Genomic DNA, 20,113 nt, shown 5'->3' with positions numbered 1-20,113 from the left:
TTCAAGACAACAAGAATGTTAGGGTGTGAGGAAATAATGCTCAAATGAAGACATGAAGAAGGCTTTCATTCATTCATTAAATATATCAAGACAAGTGAAGTACAAGCCTTATATAGGCTACTCACTCACACACTAGCACCTAGTGCATATGGGATAAGTCCCATGATGACACGTGGCCCTCACACAAGATCACACACATAGACTAGTACTAGATCACCTAGTACTACACACCAACACTTCACACCAACATACTCTTTGACTATGATATCTCCAACACCCCCCTTCATAGCAAAGAGTGTGAGACCCAACACGCAAGAGTAGGCCGATCCCCCCTCCACCGCAATACTGCAAAGAGCAAGTGCAACTATCCAACACCTCCCGTGTGATAGTGACTTCTCAGTCAGTTTGCGATCGGCCAGGGCAAACCATTACTTGTCATTCCCCTTACTCTGAACGGGGTCAATACCATCAACCAAAGTAAAAGACAATACATTCATTTTTGGGGGACAACCCAGGGCAGAGTACCTCTTATTGACTCCAAATACATTTAATTTAGAGGGACAACTCAAGGCGGAGAACCTTTATGTAACTCAACACAAACACACATAGCATAGGGGCCTAGGAAGCCCAACCCTGGTCAAATGGATCCTCATCATCAAGAGAGAGGCCATGAACCTCTGCTGTAGCTGCATGTATCTCCTCCGGGGGCTCTTCAGGTTCACCTTCGTCTTTAGCCAGAAGATTGGCATGATGCTTCTCGTGTTCCTGTGCTTTCTTCTTGAAGCAATGGGCTTCAATGTGTCCTTTCCTCTTGCAAAACCTGCAAATAATGTTCTTGTTGGTCTTCCATTTGCTTGTGGAAGCAAATGCATGATCAATAGGAGAGGCAAGAGCGTCTTCCTTATTGCGAGGATCCTTCTCAATGAGGAGGGCCACCATATCATCAAACGTGGTAGTGACAAGACGAAGGATCTCAAGAGTGTGCTCAAAGCGAGAAATGCCATACATAATCTTCATAAGGACGGCCATCTTATCTTCATCATTTGGGACACTCTTCAAACTTGAGAGTTGTTGAACAAGAGATTGAAACCGGGCTAGATGATCACTCAGCTTTTGACTCTCTTCCATTTTCAGAGCATAAAATTTGAGCTTCAAAAAGACTTTAGAGTTGGTGATTTTATTACCAAAGAAGGTCTCGAGGCAACTCCAAATCTGCTTAGCTGTTGACTTGAAATCTACATGATGGATGAGAGAGTCATCTAAGCAAAGACCAATGAGGGCAATAGCTTAGCTTTATACTGCTTCCAAATCTTTTGATGTTGTTGATCAAGTAACTCAACCTGGTCATCCTCAACAACATCCCAAACTCCGTCACGCATAAGCAGCAATTGCATCTTGGTTCGCCATGTGGGAAAAGCTTCCCCTTTGAACTTCTCCACGAGCAAAAAAGTAGAAGACAACGAAGTCATGATGGCAAAGACGTTCGTGAAGGCGGGCAGCAAGCAGAAATGAGGACCCAGCAAAGGAATGGGCTAGTCTCGGTCTCCAAAATAGGTCAGCAATCTCCTTGTGTGCAAAAAAAGAGCAAATATAAATGTGTAGTGGTGCTTCAAATGTGAACCCGAATCAGAGAACAGCCAACAGAGAACAGCCAACATATGCCTCAAAATGTGGAATGGAATTCTGCAACATGTCCAGACCTCTCAAAACGGCTCACAAGAGCACTCCGAAATGCTGTAGCAGCTATCTGAAGTAGAAGACAGCTGATGGAGATGTGTTGAAGGCCTCAACGCAGCTCGGAAATGCCTCTATTGAATGCGGTTATGCAGCAGCAAGCTCAAAACACATCGGAAATGCCTCCAAAGGCCTCGAAGCGCTGCAAAAAATGCTTACAAGTGATCGAATACACAGCAGCAGCAAGATGAGGCTGTCTTGGGTGTTGAAAGACTCTGAAATAGTCTCGAAATAACCCTGGGAACCCTCACGTGCAGAAGTGTGCTGAAGGAAGTGCCAACCAGCTAGCTTTCAGGGCGCCAAAGCTGCCTAAACCTCCACACGTGTAGGCCCAGCTTGCAGGAGCTGCCGACCAGCAAGCAAGGAGAGGAAAATGGGCACCTAAAACACTCGCATGAAGGCAACAAAGGAGGCAGCACGAGATGAAGCGGTGGTTGGGTATGGAGGAGGCAGAAAACGGAAACTAATGGCTGCAGAAAGAGGTAGAATGAGGCAGGGCTGAGGCGAAATAGAGTAGGGCTACAGAAATGGAGGTTGCAAGAAGAAGGGCTGAAGCAGAATTAGGGTTAAGGCAAGGGTGCTGAATTAGGGTTAGGGCAAGGGTGACGTGGCAGCTATGGAAGGTGGCTCTGATACCATGTTAGAAACATGGTGAAGAGAGAGAGAGAGAGAGAGAGAGAGAGAGAGAGAGAGAGAGAGAGAGAGAGAAGGTTAGGGTGTGAGGAAATAATGCTAGAGAGAGAGAGAGAGAGAGAGAGAGAGAGAGAGAGAGAAGGTTAGGGTGTGAGGAAATAATGCTCAAATGAAGACATGAAGAAGGCTTTCATTCATTCATCAAGTATATCAAGACAAGTGAAGTACAAGCCTTATATAGGCTACTCATTCACACTAGCACCTAGTGCATATGGGATAAGTCCCATGATGACACGTGGCACTCACACAAGACTCACACACATAGACTAGTACTTGATCACCTAGTACTACACACCAACACACTCTTTGACTGTGATATCTCCAACAAAGACAAAGTCCACCAAGCCGCCTCTCATCTGACTGGTGAGGCGGTTACCTGGTGGCAGCATTGGTCTAGTGGTTATACTGACCCGATCACATATGTCATGAGCTTCAAATGGGATACGTTTGTATCCCCAGCCTCAAAGCTTGTTTTCTACCGCCTCAGTACCTATTGAATGTGTAAGATGAGTTTTCTAGTCTTGAACGGTCTGTCGGTGCTCAACCTACAATAATAAGGTTATTATCCTAGCCCAACAATTAGGCGTGTTTGAGACCGATAAGTTGAAGCAATTCATTAGGAAGTTGGACTTCAACATTCCCTTCCCTGTCTGAAAATTTGACCCCGCTTACCTATGAGTGTGCTATGAGCTTGGCAAAATCTAAAAATGATGCTGAAAGGGGGAAAGCCTAACAGTGTCACAAGAAACGTTTCTAGAAACGCGTTTCTAGATTTTTAGAGGCGCTTCGTCTAGAATCGCCTAAAAATACTATATTTTATAGAAGTTATATATACTTCATAAATAATTGTCTTCAGATTCTCTCTCTCTCTCTCTCTCTCTCTCTCTCTCTCAAAAGAGCTCTCAGATATCCATATTGTGCACACAATGCACACACATATTACACAGCTGAAAGAGTAAAAAGATGCGTCATGCAGCCTATAGATTGAGGTTTACAAAGACATAGATCTTCCAGTTTACAAATTACTATTAACTAATTAGTTGCAAGTGCGTATGGCTGCTAGCATATGCCATGGCCCATAGTTCAAACAATAAACTTTTAACTTTCTAATTCAAATTTCAGAATCAAATTTCAAGATTCAAGATTCAAAATATAACAAAATGTATTATGTATTACTTTTTACATCATACATGTAACATGCCATAATGATATACTGGTAACTGTATGGTGTAAACTGTATACATAATCAAAGCCCGTCGCCTGCAAGCCAGTTGCTAACAACTGCAGTGTACACAGTATACTCTAAAGTCTAGAGCTAGGGACCGTTGCCCTCTTCAAGATCTGCTACCTCATCACTGTCATCATCAGCACTGGAATCAGCAAATGGATCTACATCCTCTGTGGAGGAAGAGGAAGTGCCACCCTCGAACCAAGTAGGGGCTCGTAACTGATCTGAGTCCTCTGAGTCTGCACTGTCTACCAATGCCGCCTCCTCCTCTGGCTCATCTCTGCCTCGACGTCCTCGGGATGACGATGCAAGAACAGATACCTGTGATCCCCCTCGTGAGGCTCGTGCTCAACGTTGATAACCACGAATCTGGGGTGTCCCTGTATCCTCTGCAACAGTAGCAGCACATACTCTTGGTGCACGAGCTCGAGCCATCGAACGTGTCTGACGTCGGAATCGAAGCATATCATGTCGCAGGAACTTGTAAGCATCGTCATTCTCTTGACTGTGCTGGATGATGGACATGTCGACAGGTTTTAGCTTGATCTTGTCAGGATTGATTTGCTTGGGCTTCCACTCAATGCTACCGGTACCATCTGCAGACCTGTACTTCTCAAGTAGACGCAGGTTGGCATTGTATACCAACCTATTGAGCTGCTCCATGCTCAACGTGACATAGTTTACAAAGCATAAAGAAGTCAATTCTCACGACTTAAGAATTGTTTTTCAAAATGTTACAAGCTTGACGCTATACTATATAGCCTATAAATAAGAACTATAAGAAGTTAGAACGAACTTGTTTCTCTTTCTGGTGTGCATGTCTGCACATATGCTCCATATCCTCTCAGATGGACCTGATGTGCAATCTTGCGAAAGGATGTGGAGAGCTAAGTTCTGCAACGAGGGATTTAAAATCCCAAATTTCTCCCACCAAGTAAGAGCCAACAGCTTGTTGTCTCTTTCCTTGGCAATTGCACGGGAGAAATGACCCATGTTATTGCGGAACTCCACTATGTCCTCTTCAATGCTATTGCAATTTGCAATACAGAAGAAGACAATTAAATAAATCATAAATGATAATACAAAGTTGAAAGCACTTAGAAGTTAGTAGGGAGCAGGCTGCAAACTTGTACGCCATGCTACCTCACCTATTCTGGACCGATGAGTCGCATACTTTCTCCAAGTATTGGGTCCATCCGTTCACAAGCACCCGATCATTCCATTTAGCAGGCTCTTCCACAGGGATGGAGCATATGTGCAACAGTGTGGATTGGCCTATGAAACGAATCCCATCTCTTCCTTCAAATTCCTAATATGTCATCCTTTCTGAAAATTTAGCAAAAGGAATCAAGTTAGAGGCTAGAGCTAGGAGAACTGAGTATTAAACTTACAAGTTTCAACTATATGTACTTGCTCTGGTTGAGGATCTCAATAGGACAATCCTCCGTTGCTTTTCGAAGCTTCAGCATGAACTCGTTTAGCAAGCCCATAGTACAACCCTCATGGTCAAAGAGTCGAAGCACGAAGTACAAGGGCTCTATGGACATCTGAATGCAAAGGGCTTCCTGCCAAAACTGATTGTCAAAGACAATCGCCTCGACATTCTGTCCAGCAGGCAATCTCGAGTCACTCCAATCCAACCAATCTGAACTAGTCATCATGCGACGAAGGCTCTCTTTGGTCTTAACCAGCCTACAAATGATAAAGTTTAAACAAATTTAAACAATGAATAATTTGAGGAATTGATCTTGGAATGATGAAAATTGAATCATGATTCATGAATCATACCTGCTAAGAACCAGGAAGATGTAGCGAAAGCGTGTCTTTGAGGGTCTCATAAGCTCCCACTTACACTCCCTTCTGAATAGGGCCAGTGCATGTGGCTTACGAGTGATATAAGTCACTAGTTGCATTGCTTTTTCAACCACACTAGACACCCAAGGCAGCTTTCCAATATCCTCCATCATCAAATCAAGAGAGTGTGAGGCACAAGGTGTCCATACTATCTTGGGATACTTCTCCTCAAGAAGACTTCCCATTCTCTTGCAGTTGGAGCCATTATCGGTGATGATTTGCACCACATTGTCCTCACCAACCTTCTTGATGGCTGCCTCAATATGACCCCATATCCACTCTCCGGTGATGTAAAGGCCGGCATGTGAGGCATCAACCACCCTCAAGAATATGCTTCCCATACAACTAGTGACCAAGATATTAATCATGTGTCTCCTCTTTGTGTCACTCCATCCATCAGAGACTATGGTGCATCCATACCGACTCCAAGCTTCCTTGAGTCCCTCCATGTTTTTCTTGATTAATCCCACCTGCTTCTTCAAACGTGTGGTGCGGAGAGTCTCAGAACTAGCAGGTGTAAGGGATGATGCTCCTGCTCTACCAGCAGCTACAAGTGCATGATAAAACTTCCTGTAGGTAGGAGTCCTTGCAACATTGAAGAGAATATTGCAAGCGTAGAAAAACTGCTCCTCTGCAATTGCAGCCTCTTGCTTCAGACATTCTGCCCAAGCAGCGTGTATAGGAGTAACTCTCGGAGTGATAGCTGCTGGACCACGCGGCCTCTTGGCAGGAGGCGGTGGAGGAGCTGATGGCATAGCGGACAGCCCAACTGATACGGGGAACACTCCACATTCCCGGTATGACTGGGATGATGTGAGAGTGACGGTTGCCTCTATGCCCAACTTCTGCTGCTCAACCAACACATTAGCTTGAAGAACTTGATCAGTGATTACGGGATGGAATCGGGATCGAATCTCAGCAAATTTGGATGAGGTGCCTCCATATGCCAAGAAGATCCCCTCTGGAATGGCATGCCAAGCACTCTTACCCTGGCCTCCGATCCATAAAAAATGTGCTCGAACTCGAGGGGCAGATCCCGTCAAAGTGTCACCACAAAACTTGCATACTGACCTCCTCGTGCCAGATGTGCCATATCTCTTTATAAAAACGGTATCCTGCTATACATTCCGTTTTGTGCTTCCACTCGGTCCACCGGCACGTCTTGAGGCCATGGTATGGGAGCAGAGAGTAGAGTAGAGTAGATTGTAGAGGGTAGACCGTAGAGGGTAGAATCTAGACTCTAGAGTAGAGAGTAGAGAGTAGAGGGTAGAGGAGAGGAGAGGAGAGGAGAGGAGAGGAGAGGAGAGGAGAGTAGGGTAGGGTAGGGTAGGGTAGAGAGTAGAGAGTAGAGAGTAGAATCTAGACTTTAGAGTAGAGGGTAGAGGAGAGTAGAGGGTAGGGTAGAGTAGAGTAGAGTAGAGTAGGGTAGGGTAGGGTAGGGTAGGGTAGGGTAGGCACTAGGAGCAAGTCAAGCAATAGAGCGGCACGGGAGAGGAGCGAAAAAACGAAAACGGCGGCCAAATTTAGAAAGAAACCCGTCGCGGCGGATTTTTTGACAGCCACACGTTTCGTCCTAACTGCCCGTTTCGGACGTTTCTAAGAAACGTTTCGTCTAGAAACGTTTCTTCGCGTTTCGGTGCCCCGAAACGCGTTTTTTGGTGACCCTGAAGCCTAAGCAGGTCCAATTAGAAGTCAAAGCCCCAGTCTTCAGCCGTTGTTGCCACAACAGGTATATGTCCTCAGCAAGAGGACAATAGCTTCAGAAGAACTCAACCAACAATCAGCTGGTCAGAAGGAGTCTAAGCCCAAGATGACTCCGGATGAAAAAGCTAAAGTGGGCATCACAGTAGGTTACTTCTAACTCGACGAACATAAGCGGTACCACGCAGAGCATCGGTGTTTCTGATGACGTCAGTGGGGATGTCATAGTAGCTAGTCACTGCTATGCGTGATGGAGTTTATGGTTTTCAATCTTATGAGTGACTATCGTGAGATTGAAACTGCACTATGTTGTGTTTGTAGAGGATGAGTTTGGGAATGTTCTTGGATTCATCTAGGTACATTCATCTATGAATGAGTAGGAAAGCCTGCATTCATAACATTGAAAGGGCCACTGTGCTAGAGATTTAAGAGAAAGACCTTGATTCTATGAAAACACAATACACTCAATATTAGTTTGCCATGACTCTTGCTTCTGGCCATTATTCAATCCAAGATGGATTTCAAGACATCGCGATGGATTTTGTGGGACCCCTTCTTTGATCTGCAGGTACGAGAAAACACTCAATGTCTAACCATTGTTGATCATTTTAGCAAATTTTGTATGCTTATTTCGTGCAAGCAGACGGTCAGCGTAGAAGATGTAGCCCGCTTATTTACACGATTGGAGGATTGCCACGGACCATTACGACGAACAGGGATTCCAAATTCAACTCGCATCTGTCGAGGGCTCTGCTTGAAAACTTTGGCACCAATCTCCAGATGTCCAATGGGTTTTATCCTCAAACTGACGGGCAATCGGAGGTATGTAATCAATTGGTATTTGACGTACTAAAATCTTATTGTCTTCATGATGCACACTCAATGTGGAAGCAATATCTTCCACTTGTGTAGGCATATTAAACGATACATATTCATTGAGTGCTGGTCGTATACCGTATGGCAGGAGGTTCTCTTTACTTCTCAGTAGGATGATATCCGTGTCTCTCGAAATCAATAAAACTATAGAATCTATGGCAGAGATTACGGAGTCAGTTAAAGGCCACCTCGCCAAAGCACAAGCAACGTACATGCGCCAAGCCAACAAGTCCCTTCGAGATGTTAACTATCAGGAGGGTGATCGGGTTTATTAAGCAAAGGTTAAAGCAGGTGGGTGGTTGAGATTGGGTCGTTTCTTAGGCATTCGTGGGCCAGCTCTCAGTGTTGAAGGGTCATCCTTGGAGTTGCATTTCATGCTCTTTGAAGGAGTGTTATTTGCATTTCGTAGTTCTCCGAGTATAAACCAAATTCTTTCTTATTTGGGAAATGGGTCCTCGTTGGGTACATGGATTCAATCTTGTGTTGGCTACATTCTCTCTATCCCCACATCTCTTGCAACAGAGTTGGGGATTGTGAGGCAGTCGGCAGATGCAGACGCACGAGTGACAACATATGGGAGGCATCTACTTGAGTTGGGGGCTATACATGACCTGATCATATATAGCGGTCTCCGAAGATGGCCATCATCTGGCAGGCTCACTTGTTTCCCACATGGGGGGGGGGGAGTAGTACGGTGGACTATTTTACTATGTCTCCTCCTCCACTTGGAGCCGACCACGTGTGGGTCATCTTCTACTGATATCTTCCTCAATTGAGATCCAACTCTCTTGGGAGCCATAAAGAAGATCAAAGACCAATCTAAGCATTGTTGAGAGCCCGAAATTGGATGAGAACATATAAAAGCACTGTTTAAAATCCAATCGTACACAGGAGCATATAAAAGCACTGTTTGGGCTCAATATATCATTGTGATAGAAGGATTATTCACTGGATTGCATGAAACTGCTAGAATACTTGGCAATTAACTGTCCTGCGCTTGCTGTTGCAACCGAATTTTGAATTGCTCAGTAAAAAAAATTCAGATCACTATCAAACTTTATCAGCTGCATCCATAGAGCTGGGCGACCATATGCACTAAAGCTGACCCGAAATGGAGTTGTAATTCTGAATTTCGCAGCAGTCCTTCTATTCCATCCAGTCAAAATTGCTCATAGCTCCTCCATTTGAGCTTAGATCTCCATGAAAGTTTAGGAGCAACACCTAGAGGCTATGGCGACCAGAACAAGCCAAATTTGGTGCATTCCACTGGCTGTCAATTCCACCTGTGCCTGTATTACGATTGCAATGTGGGGTCAAACCCTAATAATTTCGTTATTCCAGCTCATACGGAAGATTAGGAGATCAAGAGCTTTCCATTGATGCAAAAAGCCCCAAAATCTCAGCACTTGGACAATTAGGGTTCCTTACGGGCTGATACGTGGAAGAGAACGGTTGGGACAACTTCTGGCGATGAAATTTTGCAGAGAGGTAGCCCTTGGCCTCAAGATAGTGTGCTCTAATTTTCAGAACCAAATAACAACATTTTCCCACAAAATTCCCTAGAAAAGGGCTTTGATACCAATGTAGAGAAACTAGCCTACTGCCTGCTAGTTTAACTCTAGTTCCACAGCCTAAGCAAGCAGGAATAACAGTAGATAGTAACAAAGGGAAAAGACATCGACCTCTAGTTTCCCTACATGGGAACTATGTGTAACATGCGACAGTTATCTGATCGTGTAATCACAACGAGGAATTAGCGTTATGCACCATGGAGAGAGAAAGGAGATGAGGGTAGAGAGAGAATGGAGTCGACAACCGATTGGGTCCGTGTACCCACTGAGGGCGCCCTCCCCCAATCAAGGGAGAATTTGCTTTATACTTGGAGAATTGAAAGATACAATAACACTCTTCGAGAGAGCACAGAAACGCGCTTTTGAAGATTACACTGTGCACACGTATTGTAGACCCAAAGACCTGAGACCTTGATGCTGTCCACATTGACGATGTAGGGCACTTCTACAACGCAAGGAAGAGGCTTGTCCTGACCACCGGGATGCATGGTTTTTGCATGAGTGAGAGTGTGAAAGCTAATAGTAATAGAATCTAAGTGAGAGCTGAAAGCTGTGCAAAACTTTAAAAGAAACTGTAAAGAGCTGCTGAAACAGTACCCAAACCTTACTAGAGTAATAGAATCTAAGTGAGAGCTGAGATATGACTTAGATATAGAGCTGAGAAGTAAGCTGTGCAAAACTGTAAAAGAGAACTGTAAAGAGCTGCTGAAACAGTGCCCAAACCTTACTCCGTTAGCTGGTCCGAATCCCTGACTATTGTACTGCGTAGACACCTTCCAGGAAGGCTGAACTGAGGCCAAGTGCTGAGGCTGATCAGGGCCAATCTTTGGAAGTGTTCAGGGCTGCACGGGAGGGGCTAGAGTGGAGCTGTAGGAGTGATGAAGGAAGTAGGAACTGAGTGAGGAAAGATACAAGGAGCCCCCCTTTGAATAGAGGGCTGGGGCTGAGCCAACCAGCCCCAAACTAGCCGACTTTTGGGTCGGCTGGTTGGGCTGGCTTCTAGGCCCTTTGCCCCATAAATACATGCCTAGGGAGGGGTGAAGGGCAGCCTATAAAGGCAGGCCTTCCCAGCCCATTCCCTTTCATTGTTCTAGCCCTGAGGGGGGCCTAGAAGGGCTTTTATCCTAGGATGGACCTAGACCTACCGAGAATCCTAAGATGGAAACACTACCCTATTGTTCTCCAGGGGGTACCAGTGAACAAGGACTAACTTTTTGACTTGACCTAATTCTGAGAGACTGACCTACGTAGCTTGTGCCCAACTGTCCGTGGATCCTTGGGTCACAACATACAACAAAATCTCCTAACACACTTGTCGATGTAGCTAGTGTGTCACATTGCACCCAAGTGCAGGGGTGCATGTGACATTCCCTCCTTAACTTGGCGGTAGCTTCATTGCTTCCAAGTAGTTCACCAAAAGTTGTGAGAACCCTTGGAAAAAGTCTTTGTTTAGCCACACTGTACCTCGATCACGGAACTTGGTATAAACTCCCAGATCTTGCGTCTTGACCCATGCTTCCATTTATGAAGAAGGAGCTGCTCTGGCTGCAAAACTTCGGCTTCATCAAGAACTTCAGGTTGCTGCTCGTTGGAAATCTCGGTAAGAGGAGGTCCAAAATACGGCCTTAACCAAGCTACATGGAACACATTGTGCATTGTCTAAGTCTCTGGTAGGTGTAATTTCATGGAGACATCATTGATCTTTTGGATAAATAGTGAATGGTCCAAAGCTCCTGAAAGATAGCGTAGGGCATCGCTTGTCCACTTGCTTCAATCTTTGCTTGATGATTCTTAAATACTCCCATTGACCTTTATACTGGCTCGTCTGGATTTGTTAGACTGGCGCGTGTACGATGCTTGAGCTTTGGCGATGCGCGTTTTCACTGACTCAGTAATCTCTGCCATAGATTACATGGTTGTGTTGGCTTCAAGAGATGGAGACACCATCCTAGTTGTGCGACCAAAGCTCGAAGAATATTGCCGGGAACGTACTCAATCATTCTCCCAAACTGCTTGGATATTTGGATCCACCGTTGTTGCCGATCACTCCATTGCGAACTAGGCATTGTCTGAAGCCACCAAGGGCTTGGTTATTGTTTTGACCATGAAAGTCTGTCCGTAGAGGAAAGACTTCCATTCTTTTAATGCCTAAATGACACCGAGTAGCTCTCTATTATAAACTGAATACTAGAAATGGATCATCCCAAGAGCCGATCTTCATGATTGGTGCTGTTGTGGCCAACCGTTGCAAGTCATGGAAGGCTTCCAAAGCTTTGCCCATTAACTTGAATCTTATGTCTTTCCCCCCTTTGATAAATTGGTAAGAGGGGCTGCGTATGTTGAGAACCCATCCATAGGTGAGCTGTATGCTTGACATAAACCCACAAACTTCAGAGGATCGGATCTCTCGAGCTGCCGTGGGACAGCCCAACTGGTAATGGCTTGAATCGCCTCTGGATTTAATCCAATATCTTGAGCACTAATGATGTATTCCAGATACTGGATCTCCATCAGCTCAAACTCACTTTTCTTTACCTTGAAAGACCACCGAGGGAACAACGTTCAATGCAAGGGCATTTGTAGCTGAGGCTGGTGGCGGGGCTGGAAGGGCCAATACATTGGCGATGGAAGCCACTTAGGACAATCCTTCTTGTCGTGCCCAGCGATGTGGTGGCAGTGAAAGCAACGATGTTCTTGGTGGTACCGTTTTTGCTCGCTGGACGATAGATAGCCTCTTGTAATGCCCGCTTAAGCCTTCTCATCTCGAGTCATCTTGGGCTTGGGCTCCTTCTTGTAACCAGAAGCCTGGTCATCTTTCGTTTTGTACTGGTTGTCCTTCTTTTGATCCTTACCCATTGTGTTGGTTGACTGTTGCGGGGCTTTGGAATCTTTTGGACCTGCTTTGGCTTTCCCCCGTTCAGCATCATTTTTTATTCTGGGCGAGAGTCAGTGCCCACTCGTAATCTAACGGGTCGAAGGTCCGGATGGAAAAATGAATGTTGGTGTCAAATATCCAAATGAATTGCTTCATCTTATCACTTTCAGACACGCCCAACTATTGCGCCAGTGTGATGATTGTAAGACAACACATGCAACCCATTTTAGGAGAGACGAGAAAACTCATCCTCCAGGTTAAGCATATACCAGGGCGGTAGAAAACTGGCTTTGAGATCGGTAACAAACGTTGCTTAAACGAAATTTGTCTTGACACTTGTGGGGTTAGTATTCTTACTAGCCCAATGTTGCCACGAGGTAACCACCTCACCGGTAAGGTGAGGGGCTGCTAGGCGGACTTTGTCTTGCTCATCTTGAATCCGTGCTAACGGAAAATGAGTGATGAACTGATGAATAAACTGAAGGATAGTCCAACGGCTTTTCTCCTTCTTTTTCTTCAAGTTGTTTTGTTGTCTGGTCCAGCAGTCTTCTGCTTTCTTCCAGCTGTGCTGAATGTTCTTCGAGTTACTGTAGGAGGACCCGATTCTACCCCATAAGATTCTCTCCATCATCTCTTGAGCACTAGGCGGAAAGCATATCTTTTTGGTTGTCTTTCTCATCTTCATAGTCTTCAAAGTTGACGTCTTTCCCCGACCCTTCCATGGCGCTTGATTGTGTGTTCTTTCTGGATCTCAGCACAACCTCGTAGTAGTCAAGCTGGATTTACAGACCGAAGCTTTGATACCAATGTAACATGCAACGGTTATTTGATCGTGTAATCAATGCAAGGCCTTTGTTAAACCTTTAGCGAGGAATTAGTGTTATGCACCATAGAGAGAAAGGAGATTAGGGTAGAGAGAGAATGGGGTTGACAACCGATTGGGTCCTTGTACCCACTGAGGGGCCTCCTTGTACCCACTGAGGGGCCCCTCCCCCAATCAGGGGAAGATTTTGCTGTTTACTTTGAGAACAGAAAGATACAAATAACACTCTTGGAGAGAGCATGGAAACACGTTTCTGAAGAGTACACTGTGCACACGTATTGCAGACCCAAAGACCTGAGAGGCAACTCCAACCAATACCGAGACCTTGATACTTTCCACATTGACGATGTAGGGCAATTCTACAAGGCAAGGAAGAGGCTTGTGCTGTTCATCGGGATGCAGGGTTTCTGCGTGATTGAGACAGTGAAAGCTAGGAGTAATAGAATCGAATTGAGAGCTGAGATATGGCTTAGATATAGAGCTGAGAAGTGAGCTGTGCAAAACTGTAAAGAGCTGCTGAAACAGTATCCAAACCTTACTCCGTTTGGTGGTTCGAATCCCCAACTACTGTGCTGCGTACCTTCTAGGAAGGCTGAACTGAGGCCAAGTGATGAGGCTGATCAGGGCCAATCTCTAGAAGTGTTCAGGGCTGCACAGGAGGGGCTGGAGTCGAGCTGTAGGAGTGCTGAAGGCAGGAGTAACTGAGTGAGGAATGAGGCAAGGAGCCCCCCTTTAAATAGAGGGCTGGGGCTGAGCCAACCAGCCGCAAACTAGCCGACTTTTGGGTCGGCTGGTTTGGGCTGGTTTATAGTCCCGTTGCCCCATAAATACATGCCTAGGGAGGGGTGCAGGGCAGCCTATAAAGGTAGCCCTTCCCTAGACCATTCCCTTTCATTGTTCCAGCCCTGAGGGGGCCCAAGAAGAGCTCCTATCCTAGGATGGACCGAGACCTACCTAGAATCCTAAGATGGAAACACTACCCTACTGTTCTCCAGGGGGTAACAGTGAACAAGGACTAACTATCTGACTTGACCTAAGGCTGAGAGACTGACCTACGTAGCTTGTGCCTGACTGTCTTTGGACAAAAGCTCACAAAGGGGTCACAATATATGTCAAAATCTCCTCTTAGGGAACTATAACGCACTCGTCGATGTAGCGAGTGTGTCACATTGCACCGGGGTGCATGTGAGAGTATGAGCGTGATGCCTATAAAATCTTGGTCGCATAGGTCTTTTCAACCTTCTACAGCTGTTAAATCTCTCTCTCTCTCTCTCTCTCTCTCTCTCTCTCTCTTTCCCGCTTCTAGCTTCCTCCTTCCTTTCATGAAGGAAAGAGAAAGTTGTAAGTAGTTTGCTGCTTTCAGCCTCAATCCACTTGTGATCAAATACTCCCCTCTTTCCTGCTTCTAGCTTCCTCCTCTGTTTCATGAAGGAAAGAGAAAGTTGTAGGTAGTTTGCTGCTTTCAGCCTCAATCCACTTGTGGTCAATCATGCATGGGGATGGCAACTTGTAGTAGTATTTCAGTTGAGCTAAGCAAATTCCACAATGATTAAAAATAAGCCCCGTGTAATCCAATGATGTCCTTATCAAAATTTTTGACGTCCTTCAAAATTATTATCACACTGAGTGTGAGAGTCTACTGGCCTTATTTTAATTTTTTTTTGTGTACCTTTTGTTCGTACAAATCATCTTGTACCTTGTCCTGCTATCATTCTGTAATGAAGGCCAAAAGTCGCTCAAGTTAGTGGGGGTTAGGGTTATTAGTACTTGGGGGTGTTTGCAAGATAAAGAGGTCAAAGGGGATATGGAGGTATATACAAGTACCCCCCCTTCATATGCAAGGTACCTTTGGATGGGATGCCTTCCTAATCAATACTCAGCTCTCTGTGCTTCGTTCACCACCATTGACTCTCTCTCTCTCTCTCTCTCTCTCTCTCAGATTTCACTTGACAGATTTGACATTATGTACTTTCACTTGTATTGTATTGCGTAGCGCTTAGATGATATTCGACGATGCCTCTTCTTTGTGGCACGTTGATTTTGTGCTATCTTGTATGCAGAGTTCTTGATGTCCCATGGGCCCATTTTGGCCTTTAGTGGACAATAATACACTTTCTTTCTTTCTCTCTCTCTCTCTCTCTCTCTCTTTCACTTATTTTCCTCCCTGTTTCTCTCTCTCTACTCCCTTTCTTCACTTGTCACTCCTCCCCTCCTCCCTCTCTTTCACTTCTGCTAATTCTGCCCTCTTCTCTGAATCTGCCTTGCCCCCCTTTCTTACACATTCCTAAAGGGATACCCTTGTATTATAGAATCTAATTCTGAGTAGCAGCACTTACGATTGTTGCTTGGATATCTCTTATGTGTACCAAACCAGTGTGCATTCTAGCTGAGTAAAACTTTGGAAATGGCTGCATTAAATCAGACGAGGCAATAGGATATTTTAGGACAGTTATGCCTATTGATGGACACAGTAGAGGTTCAATGCTGATAGTGTTGTGATTTTTCTGCAGTAACTATGCAGTTGTGTAGTGGTCACAAGTTTGTATTTAAAAAATTATTGTCTTATTGCAGCTAATTACACAATGTTTGCTGGATGCTCTGTTAACAGATTCTTTTGGAAGTACAGGTGGATGGCAATTGGCCAGATGATAGTTATAAGAATAATGATGAGAATGGTTCCATGGGGAAGGAGTTAGCCCTTGTAGCTGTTGAACCTTCCAGGTCGAGCTTTTCAATAGCAGGTGGGCCAACAGGAAGCAGAAACATCATAAGGAGTTCAAGTCCAGACCAGTTCTACTCTCATCCTCTAAGTAGCACGTATGATGATTTTGACGGTGGGGTTGGATATTCGAGTGGTGGACTGAGATCAGGGCCACGAGGGCTAGCTGGCCTGCAAAACCTTGGGAACACTTGTTTCATGAACAGTGCTCTGCAGTGTTTAGTGCATACCCCAGAATTGGTGGACTACTTTTTGCAAGATTACAGCAGAGATATTAATCGACAGAACCCATTGGGCATGGAGGTAATAATAATTAAATTATTAGCTTGTTGGAAACTGTATTTTTGATTGGGTAATGCATACTATCAGTCATGCAGTAAAAAACACGTGGAATCTTAGATCTCAATTGAAAGCAGGGCTTGGTGTGCTGAGGTCTCTCTCTGTAATGCCATGAGGGCCTTGGGAAGAACATACTAAAAATGATAGCTAATTGTTATTATAGTTGTGATAAACACATGGACAAAAGTGCCTAAATGTAAGAGGTCTTCTGCAATGTTGCATGGGTTTCTAACCAGCTCTGCAAATTCTGGTGCAGGGAGAGCTAGCAATAGCTTTTGGTGAATTGTTGCGGAAACTTTGGGCACCTGGCAGACAACCGGTTGCACCAAGGACGTTTAAAGCCAAGCTAGCACGATTTGCTCCTCAATTTAGTGGTTACAATCAACATGATTCACAGGTTGGTTTGGTTGAGAAATCTTAAATGCAAGTTGGTTTGTTTAAGAGACTGTCCACACTTCAATTTATTGACAAATTTGTCCGTGTATAGATGCTCAAAATAAGAACCAGGCTAAAGAACAGATGCTTTTTGAACAAGATATTGCTTCTTGGGGTGGGGTGAAGGCTGGGCCTTCTTGAGGTCGAGTTTGAGGAGGCAGGGTGCTCCTCCTGATGAGGTTATCTGCTCTGGCTGATGGATGTTGAAGGAGCGAGGAAGCCTTTCTATAGGCTGAAGACACTCCTGGCCCCCTGTAGGAATCCCCGCCTGATTACCGACCCTACGTCAAGCACTTTCGAAGCGCAAACTGCCAAAGTGGTAGGCGTATCTGTGAAGTTTTGGGGTAGTGCCCCATCTGCAGCTGTTTGAGGTTGGCTGCCTGTGTGGATCCTTTTGGCTGCCCTATGTAGCTGCCAAGGCCCTGGCTGAGGCTAGAAGAGCCAAATGTCCACGCCCTTGCAGGAGATGCTTGACAGCCTCTTCTGTTGAGGCTGAAACACTACTGAAGGTTGAAGGCTTCTTTGTATTGGGGAAATATCATTAATGACAGGCCCTGTGCATGCCTTTGATGTTTGAACTTGATGATGACAGCTTTATGGTCTCCAATCTTAGTCCCATGTATGTCTTGAGCGGCAAAACATCGCTCAAACTGGGTGCATGGTCCATCTGCAAGGCAATTGTAACTTCATGGAGACCTCGCCAATCATGTGAATAATAAAAAAGGTCCAAAATATTACTGTAAGAGCTTTGGGTACCACCTTCCTAATTGCTTTTGTCTTGTGTTGTTATTCACAGATTAAACCCAGTCACCCTCTACGGACTTGGTGCTTGTTGGCAGTTGTTGATATGAGCCTCGAGCTTTGAATATGCTGTGTTTCACTGAGATTTGTGCATTATTTCCTCACACCTTAACTCTCTCTCTCTCTCTCTCTCTCTCTCCACCATGTTTCTAACAATCAGGCCCATGCACATATTACGAAAAGATATGATGATAGCAAAGGCAACCTGAAAACCTATTGGAACAGCTAGCTACAAAGTAGGAAGCTATCTAAAAGAAAGTTTGGAACACCGAAATAAGGTACTTGGACTAGCACACAGCTAGCTCAACAAGTACTAACTACATAGCAAGTCCAGAGTATTTTTTCTCACCGGATGTAAAAGATCACTATTTGTTGATAGTGATCACAATCTTATAGATCCTTAAGGTCCTCAAGAGGACTTTAATACAATAGTATCATATAATCTCTCTCTCTCTCTCTCTCTCTCTCTCTCTCTCTCTCTCTCTCTCTCTCTCTCTGGCTTTCTCTTTCCCTTCTTGTCACTCTTCTTCGTCTAAGTCTGCCTCATCCTTTTTTCTACATGGTATCAAATCCCTATTCATTTAGTTCTACCTTTGCCTCCCTATTCATGTAGTTCTACCTTCTCCTTCAAAGCACGTTCCTAAACTCCATACCTTCACCTTGAGCTTGCTTCTATCACCTTGAGCTTGCTTCTATCTTCTGCATCTTCACCATACCTTTGTACGGGTAGGAATCATAGCGCAACTTGAGCCCAATCACGGTCGCTCAAGTGTATGGGCCACAAGCATCATCACGTATCAACTTGGAGTTACAAAGAGCACTCGTCACACGCCTTTGTTCTAGCTGCTCTTTCGTTTGCAACAAGCAAGTTGGTGAACATCAATCTTATGCAATGTTCCCTTCAGGAAGATTTTGTCACGAATGCCTCAAATCCACTTTGCTTCCATCACGTTGGGTCTTGCTGAATATGGGGCTCAAGACATAGGCCCCTATCGCTTATGTTTTGATGAAGTAGAGACTTAGCTCATAACCCGTCCTATGCCGCTCACGATTGCTTTGGTTGCCATTTGCTTGGTGGTGGCCATTGCTTTCCTAGTTCTAAAGTTGCAAACCTCCGTGACTAGGTTCGGTTAGGGTTAAATAGACTAGGCTAGGTTAGGTTAACGTTAGGTGGCTAAGTCTCCTAGGTATCTAGAGTGTCCCAGTGTCTTAAGTGGCTTACTATATTCTTCCTCAAAACTCCATATTTCCAATAAGCTTATTTCCAATAAGCTTTTGCTTTGGATCTTGGCATAGCTCCTAGATCATCGTGGATTCCATGTCTAATAACCGGATTTCGAATTCCATGTCAGGTAATTGGATCTCAAATTCCACGTTTGGCATGCGAATCCCAAATGTAATATCATCCCCCGAAACCTTGCTACTTTGCCCAAGATCTCGGATTCCACGCTAGCTCCTAGATTCAAAATTCGACATTCTTGACATACAGATCTGGCGCACACTTGTGACTCAAGCATAGACCCAGCATACTCAAGGCCCAAGCATCTTCTAGGCAACACATGCCTTACAGTAGAATCACGTGGAGGCAAAGACACAAAGTTGTAGGCTCATCGCGACTAGCCGATGAACGAGCAAGCTGTCTCAAAGGTTGGCGGCATTCAAGAGATAAGGGTAGAGAAGAGCAATAGTCGAGTGGTTGCTGAAGCAACACACATGCTAGTGGGCGTTTGTAGAATTGTACGATCTCTTCCAAAGGCTCTCATATGCTATATCTTGTGTCAACGTGCAAGGCCGTGGTTGCTGCTACCTTGAGAAAGAAGAAATTAAAAACTTTCTTGCATTGGTCGTGTGTCAGTGTGTGCCATTGTTTTGCTGAGTCTCTTCTAAAGGGCCCATCAATTGGCACGGTGTTGTCTATGGGTTCTTGTAGTCTATCAGAGGCTTAGCTTGTCGCAGACCCATTGTCCACACACAACATTGTCCATCGCATCCATCGCTGAGTGGCGTTAGCTGATACCAATGTAAGCAGAAGTCTCTTCCATCCCCTCCCTGTTGTGCAACAGCTCTAGTGATCCACACCTATCAAGGTAGCTACCATTTCCAAACAGTCCAGCTATACAAAACCAAGTTTGGAAGGCTAAATTTCACATTCTTGAATGGAGTCCTTGGAAGTAAAAACTTCCTTGAAAGGTTGCAAGCAAGGCATTTACAGGTTAGGCCTTTTCTGTTTGACTGCACGTTCTAATGCAAATTAGCAGCCGAGGGCTTCCATTTAGGGGTTTTTACTTGTAGCACTTCATATGAGATTTCATAGACATGGCTTTCAATAATACCCTAAGGATAATTCATGTCCAATTGACTCCTTTTGTTAACCATCCACAATTTACTATATCCCATTACGTGTTGTATCATGTGTTTTCCCCCTTTGGCTTATCAAGAAGATTGTCATGAATCAGATTTCAGA

The 20,113-nt window shown here is 44.8% G+C and overlaps 1 protein-coding gene across 4 annotated transcripts in view; it reads left to right on the top strand.

The window, feature by feature from the left end:
* The window catches only part of LOC147880937 (ubiquitin carboxyl-terminal hydrolase 9-like), a 75,675-nt gene that overhangs the window by 42,882 nt on the left and 12,680 nt on the right, over window positions 1–20,113 (top strand). For 3 of the 4 annotated variants that reach the window (XM_087370217.1, XM_087370214.1, XM_087370216.1), the window contains 2 exons: window positions 15,964–16,377; window positions 16,670–16,810. In XM_087370217.1, the coding sequence (XP_087226343.1) occupies window positions 15,964–16,377; window positions 16,670–16,810 (555 nt within the window). The remainder of the gene's footprint in view (window positions 1–15,963; window positions 16,378–16,669; window positions 16,811–20,113) is intronic. The other variant, XM_087370218.1, reaches the window with a different exon arrangement.

The sequence above is a fragment of the Dipteris shenzhenensis genome, chromosome 31 (genome assembly GCF_047967505.1).
Source record: "Dipteris shenzhenensis isolate YYH24624 ecotype China chromosome 31, Dip_SZ_1.0, whole genome shotgun sequence".
In the NCBI taxonomy this organism is placed as follows: Eukaryota; Viridiplantae; Streptophyta; class Polypodiopsida; order Gleicheniales; family Dipteridaceae; genus Dipteris; species Dipteris shenzhenensis.
Note: the sequence above shows the minus strand (reverse complement) of the source record. Positions and strands in the feature narration are given on the sequence as shown.